The sequence below is a fragment of the Mytilus galloprovincialis genome, chromosome 8, assembly GCF_965363235.1.
Source record: "Mytilus galloprovincialis chromosome 8, xbMytGall1.hap1.1, whole genome shotgun sequence".
In the NCBI taxonomy this organism is placed as follows: Eukaryota; Metazoa; Mollusca; class Bivalvia; order Mytilida; family Mytilidae; genus Mytilus; species Mytilus galloprovincialis.
Genome location: NC_134845.1, coordinates 72,261,519 through 72,277,594, shown reverse-complemented (window position 1 = coordinate 72,277,594; position 16,076 = coordinate 72,261,519). Strand labels below are relative to the sequence as shown.

Sequence of the window (16,076 nt, the reverse complement as noted above, 5' to 3'; positions counted from 1 at the left end):
AAGAAACCAGTGAAAAAGTTCTTGGCTATAAAAGACAAATACATAAAGAATGGATTACACAAGGAACATGGAAATTGATTGATGAAAGAAAAGAAATAAACAACAAACTCTGTCAGACTTATTCAGAAAGAATAAAAGATAAGCTGAGGAAGGAATACTCAGAATGCAATAAGAAAGTGAAGAAAGCAACACGAAGTGACAAAAGAAAGTATACAGAAGACCTTGCAAAAGAAGCAGAAGATGCTGCATCCAACCAGAGAATGGGACAGGTTTACCAAGTTGTAAAACAGCTATGCAACAAGAAAACTAATAAGAGCATGCCAATTAAAGACAAACAAAACACCACATTATCATCCGAAAAAGAACAAAAGGAAAGATGGAAAGAACATTTTCAAGAAGTTCTCAATAGAAAAGAACCAGAAAATACAGTTAGCATCGATATCACAGAAACACCATTAGAATTAGATATAGATCTTTATGCGCCAACCAAACTAGAAATCCAGAGAGCACTAAAAAGTTTAAGGAATAGAAAGGCACCAGGCATTGACCAATTAAATGCTGAACTCTTTAAAGCTGATGTTAAGCAAACATCAGATATCCTTTACCCAGTTTTTAAAGAAATTTGGGAGAACAACATCATACCAGACAACTGGTCCGACGGTGACATCATAAGGATACCAAAGAAAGGTGATCTTACCAATTGCAATAACTGGAGAGGTATCACTCTTCTCTCTATTCCTAGCAAAGTATTTTGCAAAATCCTAATTTCACGAATTAAAACAGCTATAGACAGAACACTGCGACAAGAACAGGCAGGTTTTAGACCAGGACGAAGCTGTATAGACCACATATTTGTCCTCAGAAACATCCTGGAACAATGTACAGAATGGCAAAGAAAAATAATCATCAACTTTGTAGATTTTGAAAAGGCTTTTGACAGCTTACACAGACAGGGATTATGGACCATCTTAAAAAGCTATGGAATTCCTGAAAAAATAATACAACTCATCAAAGCCTTCTACGACAACTTTAAATGCACTGTAGACTCTGACCAAGACACTAGTTTTTTGGTAAAATCTGGAGTGAGACAAGGATGTGTGATGTCATCTCTCTTGTTTATCATTGCAGTCGACTGGGTGATGAAATCAACAATGTCAAATACCAACAACGGAATAAGGTGGACACTCACTTCAAACCTAGAGGATATAGACTATGCAGATGATCTAGCATTAGTATCCCATACTGAAAATCAAATGAAAGAAAAAACGGAGAGATTAGAACAGAATGCCAGGATGATTGGTCTGAAAATCAACTCTAAGAAAACACAAATAATGACAGTAAACATGCTTAATACACCAGACATCAAAGTAAATGGAGAACAACTGGAATTGGTACAGTCCTTCACTTACCTAGGTAGTGTTGTAACATCAGAAGGTGGAGCTGAACAGGACATCAAAACTAGAATTGGCAAGGCAAGATCAGCCTTTCACAGACTAAGAAACATCTGGAAAACACCATCAATCAGAAAAAAGACCGAACTGAAAATCTATAACAGCTGTGTAACATCAGTTTTACTTTACGGAGCTGAATGCTGGAGAATGACCGAAAAAGACATTAACAGGTTATCCAGCTTTCATAACACCTGCCTACGTAGAATCATGAAGATATACTGGCCAAACAAAATAACAAATGAAGATCTTCATAAGAAAACAAAAAGCCAAGATATTGAAACCACTCTGCTACAGAAAAGATGGAGATGGCTTGGTCATGTCCTAAGAAAACCACAAGGAGACATGACCAAAGTTGCATTAAGATGGACACCAGAGGGAAAAAGGAAAAGAGGACGACCAAAAACAACATGGCGTAGAACAATAGAAACAGAGATGAAAGAGAGAGGCTACACCTGGGGAACTATTGAGAAAAAAGCAGAAAACAGAGAGGAGTGGCGGCAACTTGTCCTTGCCCTATGTGCCAAAAGGCATAACAAGGACTAAGTAAGTAAGTAAGTACATTGAGGTCCAACAGGTCAATATTGAACCGTCAAAATTTAGAAATATTGGGAAACATTTGGTATGTCGAATTTAACCGTGTTTTTGGGATACGATTGCTTTCAAGCAATCTGTAGACTTATACCAGTGGCTCAGGACAATTCCCTCACGTCAACCGTTTTATTCTAAACATTAAGGACCATCTCATATTCTTATGATTGTCTTGGTTTAAAAGGTAAAAACAAACAAAGGGATTGAACTTAAACAACTTTCCTATAGTGTTCTTTTCATAATCTTCATGTTTGATATTTCCATTGACTTATATGCGTGTTTTTAACAACACGGAAAATTAGAATCAATCAGTATTTATATTTAGTGTTTTTTATAAATTTAAAAACACGTCAGAGGGAATTCCCCAGTTGTGATAAAAATGCGAGAGTTCTCTGAATTCCGATAAATCTATTTCTGTCATGTAAGAACTGAAGTGGAGTTTTACTTATATGTCGCCGTTAATAAACTGATATTTGATATTGTACTTCCATAAAACATAGAGAACCATTTAGGTTTATATACGTTCATACTACAGGGTTTGTTTAGGTAATTATGCGCATGCGTATAGTTTTCTTGACTTCAAGGGGTACTAGGTTAAATGGTTGCTCTGGATTCCCCACTCAATTGATTAATTTATAACTCATGGGATCCTTTCTATGTATGTCTGCTATTGAGGGTCATTGTTGTTGCATAATTATAAATCATATGCATCATTTAAATTAAAAGAAATGTAGTCCGTTACTTTCAACACCCCTTCAGGCGAAATGGAGTCTTCCATATTATCGTTTCGAGTTGTCTCCCTTCCGGAAGTCACTTCCGTGATTTCTGAATCAAAACATGTACAACACGTTGAGAAAAATTAACTCGTTCTGTCGATAAACGTAGAATTAAATTAAAAACGATCGCAATTTAAACCGAGGAATGTGTACGAAAAGGAGTCATCATCACTGACCCAAAGGAAATTAAATATTTAAAGAGTTAGGAATGGGGTTCCTCCTAGAACTAACGTAGGAAAATAGGTGATAAGATACGAAGTGAAATACTTCTCTCACTCTGAGTCTCACAGTGACTGCTGTGGAAAGTAAACTTGGAATTGATAGTACAAAAATAAAACACAATAGGCCTAAGTACATGTTTCATACACTTTTAACCGGGATTGGCTTTTTATACGACCGCAAAATTTGAAAAAATTTTCGTCGTATATTGCTATCACGTTGGCGTCGTCGTCTGCGTCGTCGTCGTCGTCGTCGTCCGAATACTTTTAGTTTTCGCACTCTAACTTTAGTAAAAGTGAATGGAAATCTATGAAATTTTAACACAAGGTTTATGACCACAAAAGGAAGGTTGGTATTGATTTTGGGAGTTTTGGTCCCAACATTTTAGGAATTGGGGGCCAAAAAGGGCCCAAATAAGCATTTTCTTGGTTTTCGCACTATAACTTTAGTTTAAGTTAATAGAAAACTATGAAATTTTGACACAAGGTTTATGACCACAAAAGAACGGTTGGGATTGATTTTGGGAGTTTTGGTTTCAACAGTTTAGGAATTAGGGGCCAAAAAAGGGCCCAAATAAGCATTATTCTTGGTTTTCGCACAATAACTTTAGTTTAAGTAAATAGAAATCAATGAAATTTAAACACAATGTTAATGACTACAAAAGGAAGGTTGGTATTGATTTTGGGAGTTTAGGTCCCAACAGTTTAGGAATTAGGGGCCAAAAAGGGACCCAAATAAGCATTTTTCTTGGTTTTCGCACCATAACGTTAGTATAAGTAAAAAGAAATCTATGAAATATTAACACAAGGTTTATGACCATAAAAGGAAGGTTGGTATTGATTTTGGGAGTTTTGGTCCCAACAGAATAAGGGGCCCAAAGGGTCCAAAATTAAACTTTGTTTGATTTCATCAAAATTGAATAATTGGGGTTCTTTGAAATGCCGAATCTAACTGTCATGACTGTGTATGTAGATTCTTAATTTTTGGTCCCGTTTTCTAATTGGTCTACATTAAGGTCCAAAGGGTCCAAAATTAAACTTAGTTTGATTTTGACAAAAAATGAATCAGTTAGGTTCTTTGATATGCTGAATCTAAAAATGTACTTAGATTCTTGATTATTGGCCCAGTTTTCAAGTTGGTCCAAATCGGGGTCCAAAATTAAACTTTGTTTGATTTCATCAAAAATTGAATAAATGGGGTTCTTTGATATACCAAATCTAACTGTGTATGTAGATTCTTCATTTTTGGTCCTGTTTTCAAATTGGTCTACACTAAAGTCCAAAGGGTCCAAAATTAAACTTAGTCTGATGATAACAAAAATTGAAATCCTGGGGTTCTTTGATATGCTGAATCCAAAAATGTACTTAGATTTTTTATTATGGGCCCAGTTTTCAAGTTGGTCCAAATCAGGATCTAAAATTATTTTATTAAGTATTGTGCAATAGCAAGTCTTTTCAATTGCACAGTATTGCGCAATGGCAAGAAATATCTAATTGCACAATATTGTGAATTAGCAATTTTTTTTTAATTAGAGTTATCTTTCTTTGTCCAGAATAGTAAGCAAGAAATATCTAATTGCAAAATATTGTGCAATAGCAAGATTTTTTTTTAATTGGAGTTATCTTTCTTTGTCCAGAATCAACTTAAATCTTTGTTATATACAATATACAATGTATATTCACTTTTACTACCAACTGATAAATTAAAATAATCTTTACCATTCAGTGATAACAAGCAGTTTTTTTTACATCTTAATATTTTATGATGTATTTAAATGAGTAGTTATTGTTGCAAACTCCATTAGAAATTTTAATTGAGATTAGTTTTGGAATAAGGGAAAGGGGGATGTGATTAAAAAAATTGGGTTCAATTTTTCTCATTTGAAATTTCATAAATAAAAAAGATTCAAACATTTTTTTGAGAGGATTATTATTCAACAGCATAGTGAATTGCTCTAAGAGAAAACAAAAATTTTAAGTTCATTAGAACACATTCATTCTGTGTCAACTATTTAACCACAATCCAAATTTAGAGCTGAATCCAGCTTGAATGTTGTGTCCATACTTGCCCCAACTGTTCAGGGTTCAATCTCTGCGGTCGTATAAAGCTACGCCCTGCGGAGCATCTGGTTTGTAACTATTCAGATTACGTAAATTACATTTTACATCAGTTGAATTAGTTTTGAAAATAATATTACCCAGCTACATGTATACATGTGTCAATGAAAACAATGGCAATCGTATCCCTCAGAGCAATAAGTTTTAAAGCAAAAGTGTCTCATAAGTCAGTCATGTGGCTGGATACCGATATTTTAACTTCGATTAAAATTTTTATTTGTATTTTTATACTTATATTATGATGTATGATATTGTTCTGTATTGGTATGTGACACTATAATCAAATATTCGGTCTGTCTGTCTGTCTGTCTTTCAAATGAATCCATATTAAGGTCCAAAAGTTCCAAAAAAACCTTGTTTAATTTCAACCTAAATTGAATTATTCGGGTTCTTAGATATAATGAATGTAACCTTGTGTTTTAAGATTTTGGATTTCTGGCCTGGTTTTCAAATTTATCCATATTTGGGTCCAAACAGTCCAAAATTAAACTGGGTTTGATTTTAACAAAAATTGAAATCATTGATATGCTGAAACTAAACCTGCATTTAGATTTTTGATTTTGTGCACAGATATTTTCTTGGTTCGAACCGGGGACCCACATTAAACTATGTTTTATTTCAACAAATAAATTAATATTTGGATTTTTTGTATAAATGCTGATTTAACCGTGTATTTAGATTTTGAGGACTTGAGCACCGTGTTCAAGTTGGTCCACACTGAGGTCAAAATGGTCAAAATGAAACTTTCTTTGGTGTGCTGAATCTAAACATGTATTTTGATTTTGGATAATGGACCTTGAAAGGTAAATGTCAAATTTCAAAATTTTGAATTCTTAGAATGTACCACATTCATTGAATGTCAGAAACCTATATGTTTTGACAAATATCTTATCCCAATCCAAATACAGAGCTGAATCAATGTTGATTGTTGTGTCAATACTCCATATTTGCCCCAAATGTTCAGGGTTCAACATCAAGATGCGCCTTTATAAAAAGTTAGAAATACGTATCACTCGGACTCAAAGTACGAGTGAACAAATTTTTATCGTACTTCTTTGATCGAAATAAATATAAAGCAAAGCAGAATAGCTGTCCATCAGGTTAAGATAACACACGATTATTCAATTTCGTGTTTAAACAAATTGCGATCAAACCATTTCCGCTAGTCACTTATTTATTTCTTTATAGGTAACCTCACTAAAGCGGATAAAGAAATGATAATCGTAGCTACATCAGCTGTAAATAGTTGCCTGTATTGTATAATTGCCCATGGTGCTCTACATAGAATATATTCAAAAGACCCATATCTAGCTGATCAGGTATGTGTTATTTCAGTACCAGGAAGATTTGCTGCGGGGAAAAAATGATGCTGCAACGCCACCTTTTTCATTATTTTTCATTCAATATATACGCAGTAATTGCGTCTTATTCTGTAAAATTTTGAGGCTGTTCCAAATATCAATATGTAACTTACCGCTATTTAAAAATGCAGCCTCTTTGTTCAGAAAAATGTTGGTTTTTTTTTCGGAATGTTAAAGGAGATTGATACAGTATGTATATATAAAATTGTTAGTTGGTCTTGTTATCCCTGTTCGCAGTTTGAAAGTAAAACTAAATAGTCCACATAAAGAAGACATGGGATTTTTGAATTATCAGGAGTAACATACTCACAGGTACTATCTATGACTGAAGGTAGATCATTCATCAATGTATTATAAAAAAGAAGTTAACAACTATATGTCACCGTACGGCCTCGGACCTCCACCAATGAGCAAAGCCCATACCGCATATTCAGAAATAAAAAGCCCCGAAATGACAAATGTAAAACATTTCAAACGAGAAAACAAATATGTAACACATCAACAAACGACAACCACTCAATTACAGGCTCCTGACTTGGGACAAACACAAATATACAAAATGTGGCAGGGTTAAACGTGAAAGTGGGATCCAAACCCTCCCATAACCTGGGACAGTGTTGTAACATTACAACATAAGAACGAACTATAAAATACAGTTGAAAAAGGCTGAAGTCATCAGATGGATACAAATAGAAATAATACACAGAGTGGACGTGGCCGTGTACTTGTATGTCCCAACAACATAAAGACATTACATACAGATCTGAGACTAAATTATCAATCAGTACACATCCTACATCCAATGGATTTAGTCAAAGACGTCATAAACAGTCAGAGAAAAACATGACCTTGTGCAATGCTAATATACAGGTATCGAAAGATTGTCGATCCATGAATGTTAATATGTATATAACATTGATGTCTAGTTTGCTTTTAGATTACTGATATCAAACTCAATATTAATACAAATAAAAACAATATTCAATGATATAATTACAGTGTTGAATTGAAAACTTTTTTAGAATAGAATAAGTTTATGAAATGAACTATAAGTCTACCAGGATTGGTTCTAAATTTCCGGGCACGGTAAACCGCGTTTCCGTACAAATGAGGATGTGCTATCCTGTTTGAAATAAGTTTTATACAAGTCCAATCGAACTTCAAAAACCAAATCTTTATATTTATGGAAGAACTTAGTAAAGGTTTTAAGTAATTTGTGGTAACGAAATCCCTGCCTTAATAATTGACCAGTAATACATAAATTACTTTCGTTCAAATCTAAAACGTCACATCAGACTCGGGCATAGCGAACTAGTTGTGAAATTCAAACACCGTTAGATGGTGCCAAAGAAACATCAACATCCAAAGAGATAAAATTAACAATAGGGAACGAAAAAATGTAATATAGGGGTAAATGCGTTTTTGTTTTGTTTTTGAAGACAATATGACAGATACATTTAAAGCCACTCATTACTAGAAATATTTATTGAAAAAGTAAAAACAAATCATTGATGAAAGATTAAAGCAAAAAATATAGGAGCGATTAAGGCTCTTGGGTCTCTTGTTTAAATATTGGTGTTGTTTTGCACACTTTTTATGAGTTTTTATATATATATATATGTATGAATTTTAATCTCGGTTAGGGAAGAGTCATTATGTAAATATAATGTTTTTCAGTCGTGTATCACCTTCACTAGTGATTCAATGGATAGAGCTGTCGTATAGTTGTCACTTGTCGCGTACGGTGTTGGTGTTAGTTTCGGTAACATTAATTTGACGTCATTTTTCATGCATTGTATATATATAAATAACTACTCATTTAATTTCGTGCAGCTCACAGCATAATTTATATGAGCGGTTTGCTTGACTTGTTACGTATAGAACCGAAAAGCAAAAGCAGCAAATTTTTCGTAAAGAGCAGTTAGATTAAAACAGCTAATCAATTTTTCAGATAATTATTATTTATTAATATAGTATTCCCTTGGAGCAAAGATATTTTCACTTTCTTTTGATTGTAACAGGAAATTTCATTCTTTTTTTTTTAAATTAATGTCTTTTCTGCTGCTTTCTTTTAGCCACTTTTGATAGTTTCCAGATAAAAATGTTATAAGTTGAAGCGTTTATTGCAATACCTGTGTTGGTCTCAAGTATCAATTGTTGAAAGCAAATTCAAAATTTACAACAACAAAAATAATTTAATCTAATTTGCCAACTGCATATACAAAAGGAAATTCAATCTCAACAATTAACAAGTAAAGAGATACAGTTATTAATCTTAATTAGTTTCGATAAAAATATGTTGAGAAATTGTATAAAAAAGATTCATAAAAAAGTTATGGTTTTGAATGAGATATTTGACATGTCAAATTATAGACAACGTCAAAACGAGTAAAAAAGCATGGTGTGACATTACAACTAGACAAAAGTAGTTGCTGACTGTGTCGTGTATACTTTCGACATATAGTAGAAAATGAGTTCAAATAAATCCCTGAAATGTATATTTTAAAGTTATATAGTATTTTTTGTGCTTCTATAATTTCAAAAGTTTCCCCCACCAAAACTGTAGTATATGACTATCCATATTTATAACAAAAATGTAAAAAACGGCGTTTTGTGACATTTTGACAAGACACAAACAAAAAGATCACGTTTATTTTCTTTTTAATATTTTCCCTTGAAACTTCTACATATTTTATTTTCATTCACTTAAAAACATCTTTACACGTTTAAATAAAATTTCAGATCGTAGCAAAGACCGCAAATGCCTATTGTTTTTCATAAGACACTTTTAAGAATTACGCCGAAACGTCAAAAAACGGCAAGTGTGACATTTAAACGGACTTAGTAAATTTATCAATTTAGGACATAATTTAAACAATATTTACTTAAAGAATACATAATATATTTTACTTGTATTGTATAATTTTGACAGGGGAAGGGTGGATATGAAAATTGTCATTTGGGTCTGCAGCATTCGTTCGAATTTTGAAGAGCTCTTTATAAAATGAGAGATTTGGGTTTTGTGACAGAAATAAAAAATTACAATAATCATAAATTCTGCCACGATACTTTGAAATATTGTAACAAACTTTTTTTATTTTTTTACCCTCTTCTATACGGAATAAAATGATGTATTATTTTCGGAATTATATATATAAATTATCACTCTTAACTTCTCCCGTATCCATATTTTCTTTTACTATTTTCGGCTTGGCCACAAAACAAAGTGAACTCTTCGTCCTCGTCACACCTGTCCAGTTAACGGTTACGTCATAAATAAAACACACGCCATTAACATCAACGACTGCTCTTTTTATGGATATTACCTTTTTTATTATAAATTTGAACAATGACAAGACTAGCTTCAAAGCAACGGGGATCATATTTTGCGGTGTTACTTGTCCACACGCGCAAAATCGGTTATTAAGGGATCATTCGAGTTATAAAATGAAAATAATGTATTGATTTTAAGGCATTTTCCATTTCTACTCTTTATACCACACATTTTGATGTATATATGTATATAGTTATCAATTCCGAAACTTTGAACAAATTGCAATAGAAGCGAACTGGAAAGCCAAACGTCGTATTATCACCAACACCGTACGCGACATTATTTCTGAGACTGCATCTTACGATCCATCACGATAGATAATTTATCTATTTCATCTACATGTTTGATATAATATATCATGAACTGTGTTACAACTCAAGATTCTACTGACTAAGAAAGGTCACACTAGATCACCGAAAGCTGAATTATTAGTTCAGTCTTGGTTGGTGACCGAGAGGTCTTCGAGCGCTGGCCACAGTACAGGCAGTGTTGTCCGCGTGGCGGCGATATCCCAATAACATGAGTTCGAATACTGGCGAGGACAGAAACACATATTGCTTCCCCACATTTGCAGATTTATCTACAATATAATATCTGCTAATATTAAGAGTACTTATGAATATGATAAGTGTTTTCAGACGTATATCCCCTCGTATGGATCGATCTGTTGTAGAGTTTTCACTTGTTTTGACGTACCTATCAAAATAATTATTTCTGTGACTTTATTATATGATCCTTTACGATAGACTTTAGCTAATCTACAATCAATTCCATCTTCACGCCTAATATTACATGTTCTGCAACAACTCTAGATTCTACTGACGAAGCAAGCCAAAACTGAATTTCAGTCTAGATAGCCGAGTGGTCTAGAGTGCTGGACACAGTGTAGACAGTGTTGTCTCGATATCCCAATCCGATATATATATATATATATATATATATATATATATATATAAATGTCTAAGAATATAACTAAAACACACTAATTGATACATTAAAAAGTTCTATTAGATGTTAAATAGAAATACGCAATATTTCGCTAAACAAATTAGCTTCATCAGGCGTGTGCATCTCTCAAGGTGAAATCGGATGCATGACAAAAAAATATTTTTGTAGCTTAATCTATACAAGATTTGAGGGATGGGTGTAACATATTAATTCGGTCATAAAATATGTTTGTAGCTACAACTACATGAAGTTGGAATAAAAGTTTAACACATTTATAGATGTTCGATTAATTGTATGAATTTTTATAAATTAATCTGTATGATTTCAAGATAGCTATGGTTTTGATTTGCTTTGAAATCTTTTTTCGTCTCTCTCATTGAGTCCATCAGGTTCAAGAGTTCGTAACTGGTGCATCCAAAATCTCTCTCTTTTTTGTCTTCCTTGTGTATCCCAATTTTGATTTTTCTCAATGATTTGAAATGTGATGTTTTCAAAATCATGTCCTGCTCTTAAAAGGTGTCTTGTAATTGGGCAGTTCCTTTCTTTTGTATAAAATGACCGATGGTTATTTAGTCGGATGTTAAATGGGGTTTCTGTTTCACCAACATATTGTAATTTGCAAGTTCCACACGTTAGAACATAAATGCAATTTTGCGTTTTGCAATTTGATGTTATAAATATGTTGTAATTTTTCTTTGTGACTGTGCTGATGAACTGGTTCATCAGCACAGTCACAAAGAAAAATTACAACATATTTATAACATCAAATTGCAAAACGCAAAATTGCATTTATGTTCTAACGTGTGGAACTTGCAAATTACAATATGTTGGTGAAACAGAAACCCCATTTAACATCCGACTAAATAACCATCGGTCATTTTATACAAAAGAAAGGAACTGCCCAATTACAAGACACCTTTTAAGAGCAGGACATGATTTTGAAAACATCACATTTCAAATCATTGAGAAAAATCAAAATTGGGATACACAAGGAAGACAAAAAAGAGAGAGATTTTGGATGCACCAGTTACGAACTCTTGAACCTGATGGACTCAATGAGAGAGACGAAAAAAGATTTCAAAGCAAATCAAAACCATAGCTATCTTGAAATCATACAGATTAATTTATAAAAATTCATACAATTAATCGAACATCTATAAATGTGTTAAACTTTTATTCCAACTTCATGTAGTTGTAGCTACAAACATATTTTATGACCGAATTAATATGTTACACCCATCCCTCAAATCTTGTATAGATTAAGCTACAAAAATATTTTTTTGTCATGCATCCGATTTCACCTTGAGAGATGCACACGCCTGATGAAGCTAATTTGTTTAGCGAAATATTGCGTATTTCTATTTAACATCTAATAGAACTTTTTAATGTATCAATTAGTGTGTTTTAGTTATATTCTTAGACATTTATATAATTTTAATTCAGTAACTGTATCAGTTTATCTTCACAAACTGATCCACGCTTAATTAGATTGAATGTTGATTGTTGCTATTTTTAGACATTATATATATATATATATATATATATATATATATATATATATATATATATATAACTCGTCTAAACATCAACCCAACAATGGTAGATCTGTAAATTTGCTTTCGCAAATTTTTGGTTCTTCCCTCGCCGGGATTCGAACCCATGCTACTGTGATATCGTGACACCAAATCGCCTGCACTGCAGCCGTCCCGCTAGACCACACGACCACCTGGGCTCTTAAAAATAGAGCTTTCGCTGGCCGTGTGTTACCTTTCCACGTCAGTTTTAATCTAGCGGCGTACTGCAGTACATGATATATAAGGCATGAAGATGTTATTGTTACAGATCAGCTATATATAAAATGTCTAAGAATAGCAACAATCAACATTCAATCTATTTAAACCTGGATCAGTTTGTGAAAATAAACTGATACAGTTACTGAATTAAAATTATATAAATGTCTAAGAATATAACTTAAACAGGCTAATTAATACATTAAAAAGTTCTATTAGATTTTAAATAGAAATACGCAATTTTTCGCTAAACAAATTAGCTTCATCAGGCGTGTGCATCTCTCAAGGTGAAAGCGGATGCATGACAAAAAAATATTTTTGTAGCTTAATCTATACAAGATTTGAGGAAAAGTGTAACATATATATTGATGTTGCATAAAATATGTTTGTAGCTACAACTACATAAAGTTGGAATAAAAGTTTAACACATTTATAGTTTTTCCATTAATTGTATGATTTCTATAAATTAGTTTGTATGATTTCAAGATAATTATGGTTTTGATTTGCTTTTAAATCTTTTTTCGTCCCTCTCATTGAGTCCATCAGGTTCAAGAGTTCGTAACTGGTGCATCCAAAATCTCTCCTCTCTTTTGTCTTCCGTGTGTATCCCTATTTTAATTTTTCTCAATGATTTGAAATGTGACGTTTTCAAAATCATGTCCTGCTCTTAAAAGGTGTCTTGTAATTGGGCAGTTTCTTTCTTTTGTATAAAATGACCGATGGTTATTTAGTCGGATGTTAAATGGTGTTTCTGTTTCACCAACATATTGTAATTTGCAAGTTCCACACGTTAAAACATAAATGCAATTTTGCGTTTTGCAATTTGATGTTACAAATATGTTGTATTTTTTCTTTGTGACTGTGCTGACGAATTGGGTTTCGATGTTTGCGACTTTGCAGCACTTACAATTTTCCCTTCGGCATGCACGGTTTATAACCTCCGATTTGTGATATCTCCTGTTTAGATACTTTGGATGTTACTAGAATATCTTTGAGGTTTTGGGGTCATAACGGGACGAAAAAAGATTTAAAAGCAAATCAAAACCATAATTATCTTGAAATCATACAAATTAATTTATAGAAATTCATACAATTAATCGAAAAACTATAAATGTGTTAAAATTTTTATTCCAACTTTATGTAGTTGTAGCTACAAACATATTTTATGCAACATCAATAAATATGTTACACTTTTCCTCAAAACTTGTACAGATTAAACGAGGGTAGAGTACTGGCATGAAAATACGGATTTTTTTGTGTTATTAAAATTTACTGTTACAAAATGATAGAAATTATTATAAATTAAGGAATGTATCTCCCTCATGCAAAGCTCTAATTCTTTTCACGGATTTGGCTATACTTTTTGGACCTTTTGGATTATAGCTCTTCATCTTTTATATAACCTTTGGATTTCAAATATTTTGGCCACGAGCATCACTGAAGAGACATGTATTGTCGAAATGCGCATCTGGTGCATGAAAATTGGTACCGTTAATTTTATTAAGCTACAAAAATATTTTTTTGTCATGCATCCGATTTCACCTTGAGAGATGCACACGCCTGATGAAGCTAATTTGTTTAGCGAAATATTGCGTATTTCTATTTAAAATCTAACAGAACTTTTTAATGTATTAATTAGCGTGTTTAAGTTGTATTCTTAAATGTCTAAGAATATAACGGTGGTACCTAGCACTTTAACTTATAATAAATTAATTTGGCTCGTTTAATTTTCTTAAAATTTTGACAAAGTATTTACTTTGACCCTTTTACAAAAATATAAAAATTTCAAAAAATTTGAACCAACCGTTTTATCAGAAAAATTACACTGGTTATATAGCAGTTTGACAAACACTTATTTTGATCATTGAGAAGCTCAATATTCCCTTAACAACACAACGTAATGAAAACGTTTAGCTGATTTTACAGAGTTACCTCCCTGTAGTGTTAGGTACCACCTTAAACACGCTAATTAATACATTAAAAAGTTCTGTTAGATTTTACATGTGACAGAGTTGTCAAGCCACAACTGGAGATTTGGAAATTTTCAGCTGGAGTTTTGGTCTCATAACTGGAGGTTTTTTATCGACCTTTTTATCGATGTACGCAATGGTTTTGTTGTGTGTTTGAACTGCATATCTTCCTTTTTTGTTAAAAGAACAACAATTCCATTCCTTTAAACACCTGCATATCCATTTTTACTTGATAAAAAGAGAAGATAAGGGGGTTTCTAATATTTATTCATTATGTAGCCATACCCGTAGCCAGGGGTTCGGGGGGTTCGAGGGGTTCGGACGAATCCCCCCCCCCTTGAAAACAAATAAGCACTGTTAAAGTCAACGTTCTGTTCAAATTTTGACTGTTAAAGTCGAGTTCGTGGGTCCAAATACCCCCCCCCCCCCCACCCTTTTGGAAATTCCTGGCTACGGGCCTGGTATCATTCAAGATAAAGTGATCAGCAATCATACATAGACATAGTTACATTGTCAACTGTAGAAGGGTCTAAATACAGCACAAACAACATTTTCCAAAAGACCAAAAGAGGGAAAAAATATATTTTAACAAAACGCATTTGACTAGCAGGTTGAACAGCTGATGTTCTTAAACCCTGCTGACTGCCATTGGCGATCGCCAAATAAATTGATCACAAGGTGTAACAAAATGGATCTCTATATTTACTTAATACCAAGTAGAAAACAAAAAACTTGCAGCAAAGATGGTAAACCACAACATGAGGTGCTAAGGTTTTTTTTACACCATATCCGGTTTTAGACAATTAATGGCTCTTCAGTGATGTTAGGGATCGAAAAGTATTTGGAAGGTCATTTAGTTTACCTCAATTTAGGATAGACTCTTGAATTTTAAACAGTCAAAATAGGTTGAACGGATTATATAAACCGGAGGGAATATATAATACAAATTGAAAACAACGTTCAAATCTATAAGCTAGAGTTAGAGGAGGGGATAAGGTCTCTGCGCAATGCTAGGCGGTGTTGTCGTAGAAGTTAGAAAAAAAAGTACAGGTTCCAGCCCCGGCGCCAGGGAGGAAGTTACGAATCAAATCTACTCTAACATCGTTAGGTTGATTTTCTAGGCACTATAAACAAGTCTATATATATATATATATGTATATACAACTCGTCTAAACATCAACCCAACAATGTTAGATCTGTAAATTTGCTTTTGCAAATTTTTGGTTCTTCCCTCGCCGGGATTCGAACCCATGCTACTGTGATATCGTGACACCAAATCGCCTGCACTGCAGCCGTCCCGCTAGACCACACGACCACCTGGGCTCTCAAAAAAAAAGAGCTTTCGCTGGCCGTGTGTTACCTTTCCTCGTCAGTTTTAATCTAGCGGCGTACTACAGTACATGATATATAAGGCATGAAGATGTTATTATCTTCATGCCTTATATAATGACGGCTGCAGTGCAGGCGATTTGGTGTCACGATATCACAGTAGCATGGGTTCGAATCCCGGCGAGGGAAGAAT

At 33.3% G+C, this 16,076-nt stretch overlaps 1 protein-coding gene across 2 annotated transcripts in view; it reads left to right on the top strand.

Annotated features, from left to right (window-relative positions):
• The window catches only part of LOC143042520 (uncharacterized), a 44,839-nt gene that overhangs the window by 20,607 nt on the left and 8,156 nt on the right, over window positions 1-16,076 (top strand). For both annotated transcript variants that reach the window (XM_076214876.1, XM_076214877.1), the window contains one exon: window positions 6,340-6,470. In XM_076214876.1, the coding sequence (XP_076070991.1) occupies window positions 6,340-6,470 (131 nt within the window). The remainder of the gene's footprint in view (window positions 1-6,339; window positions 6,471-16,076) is intronic.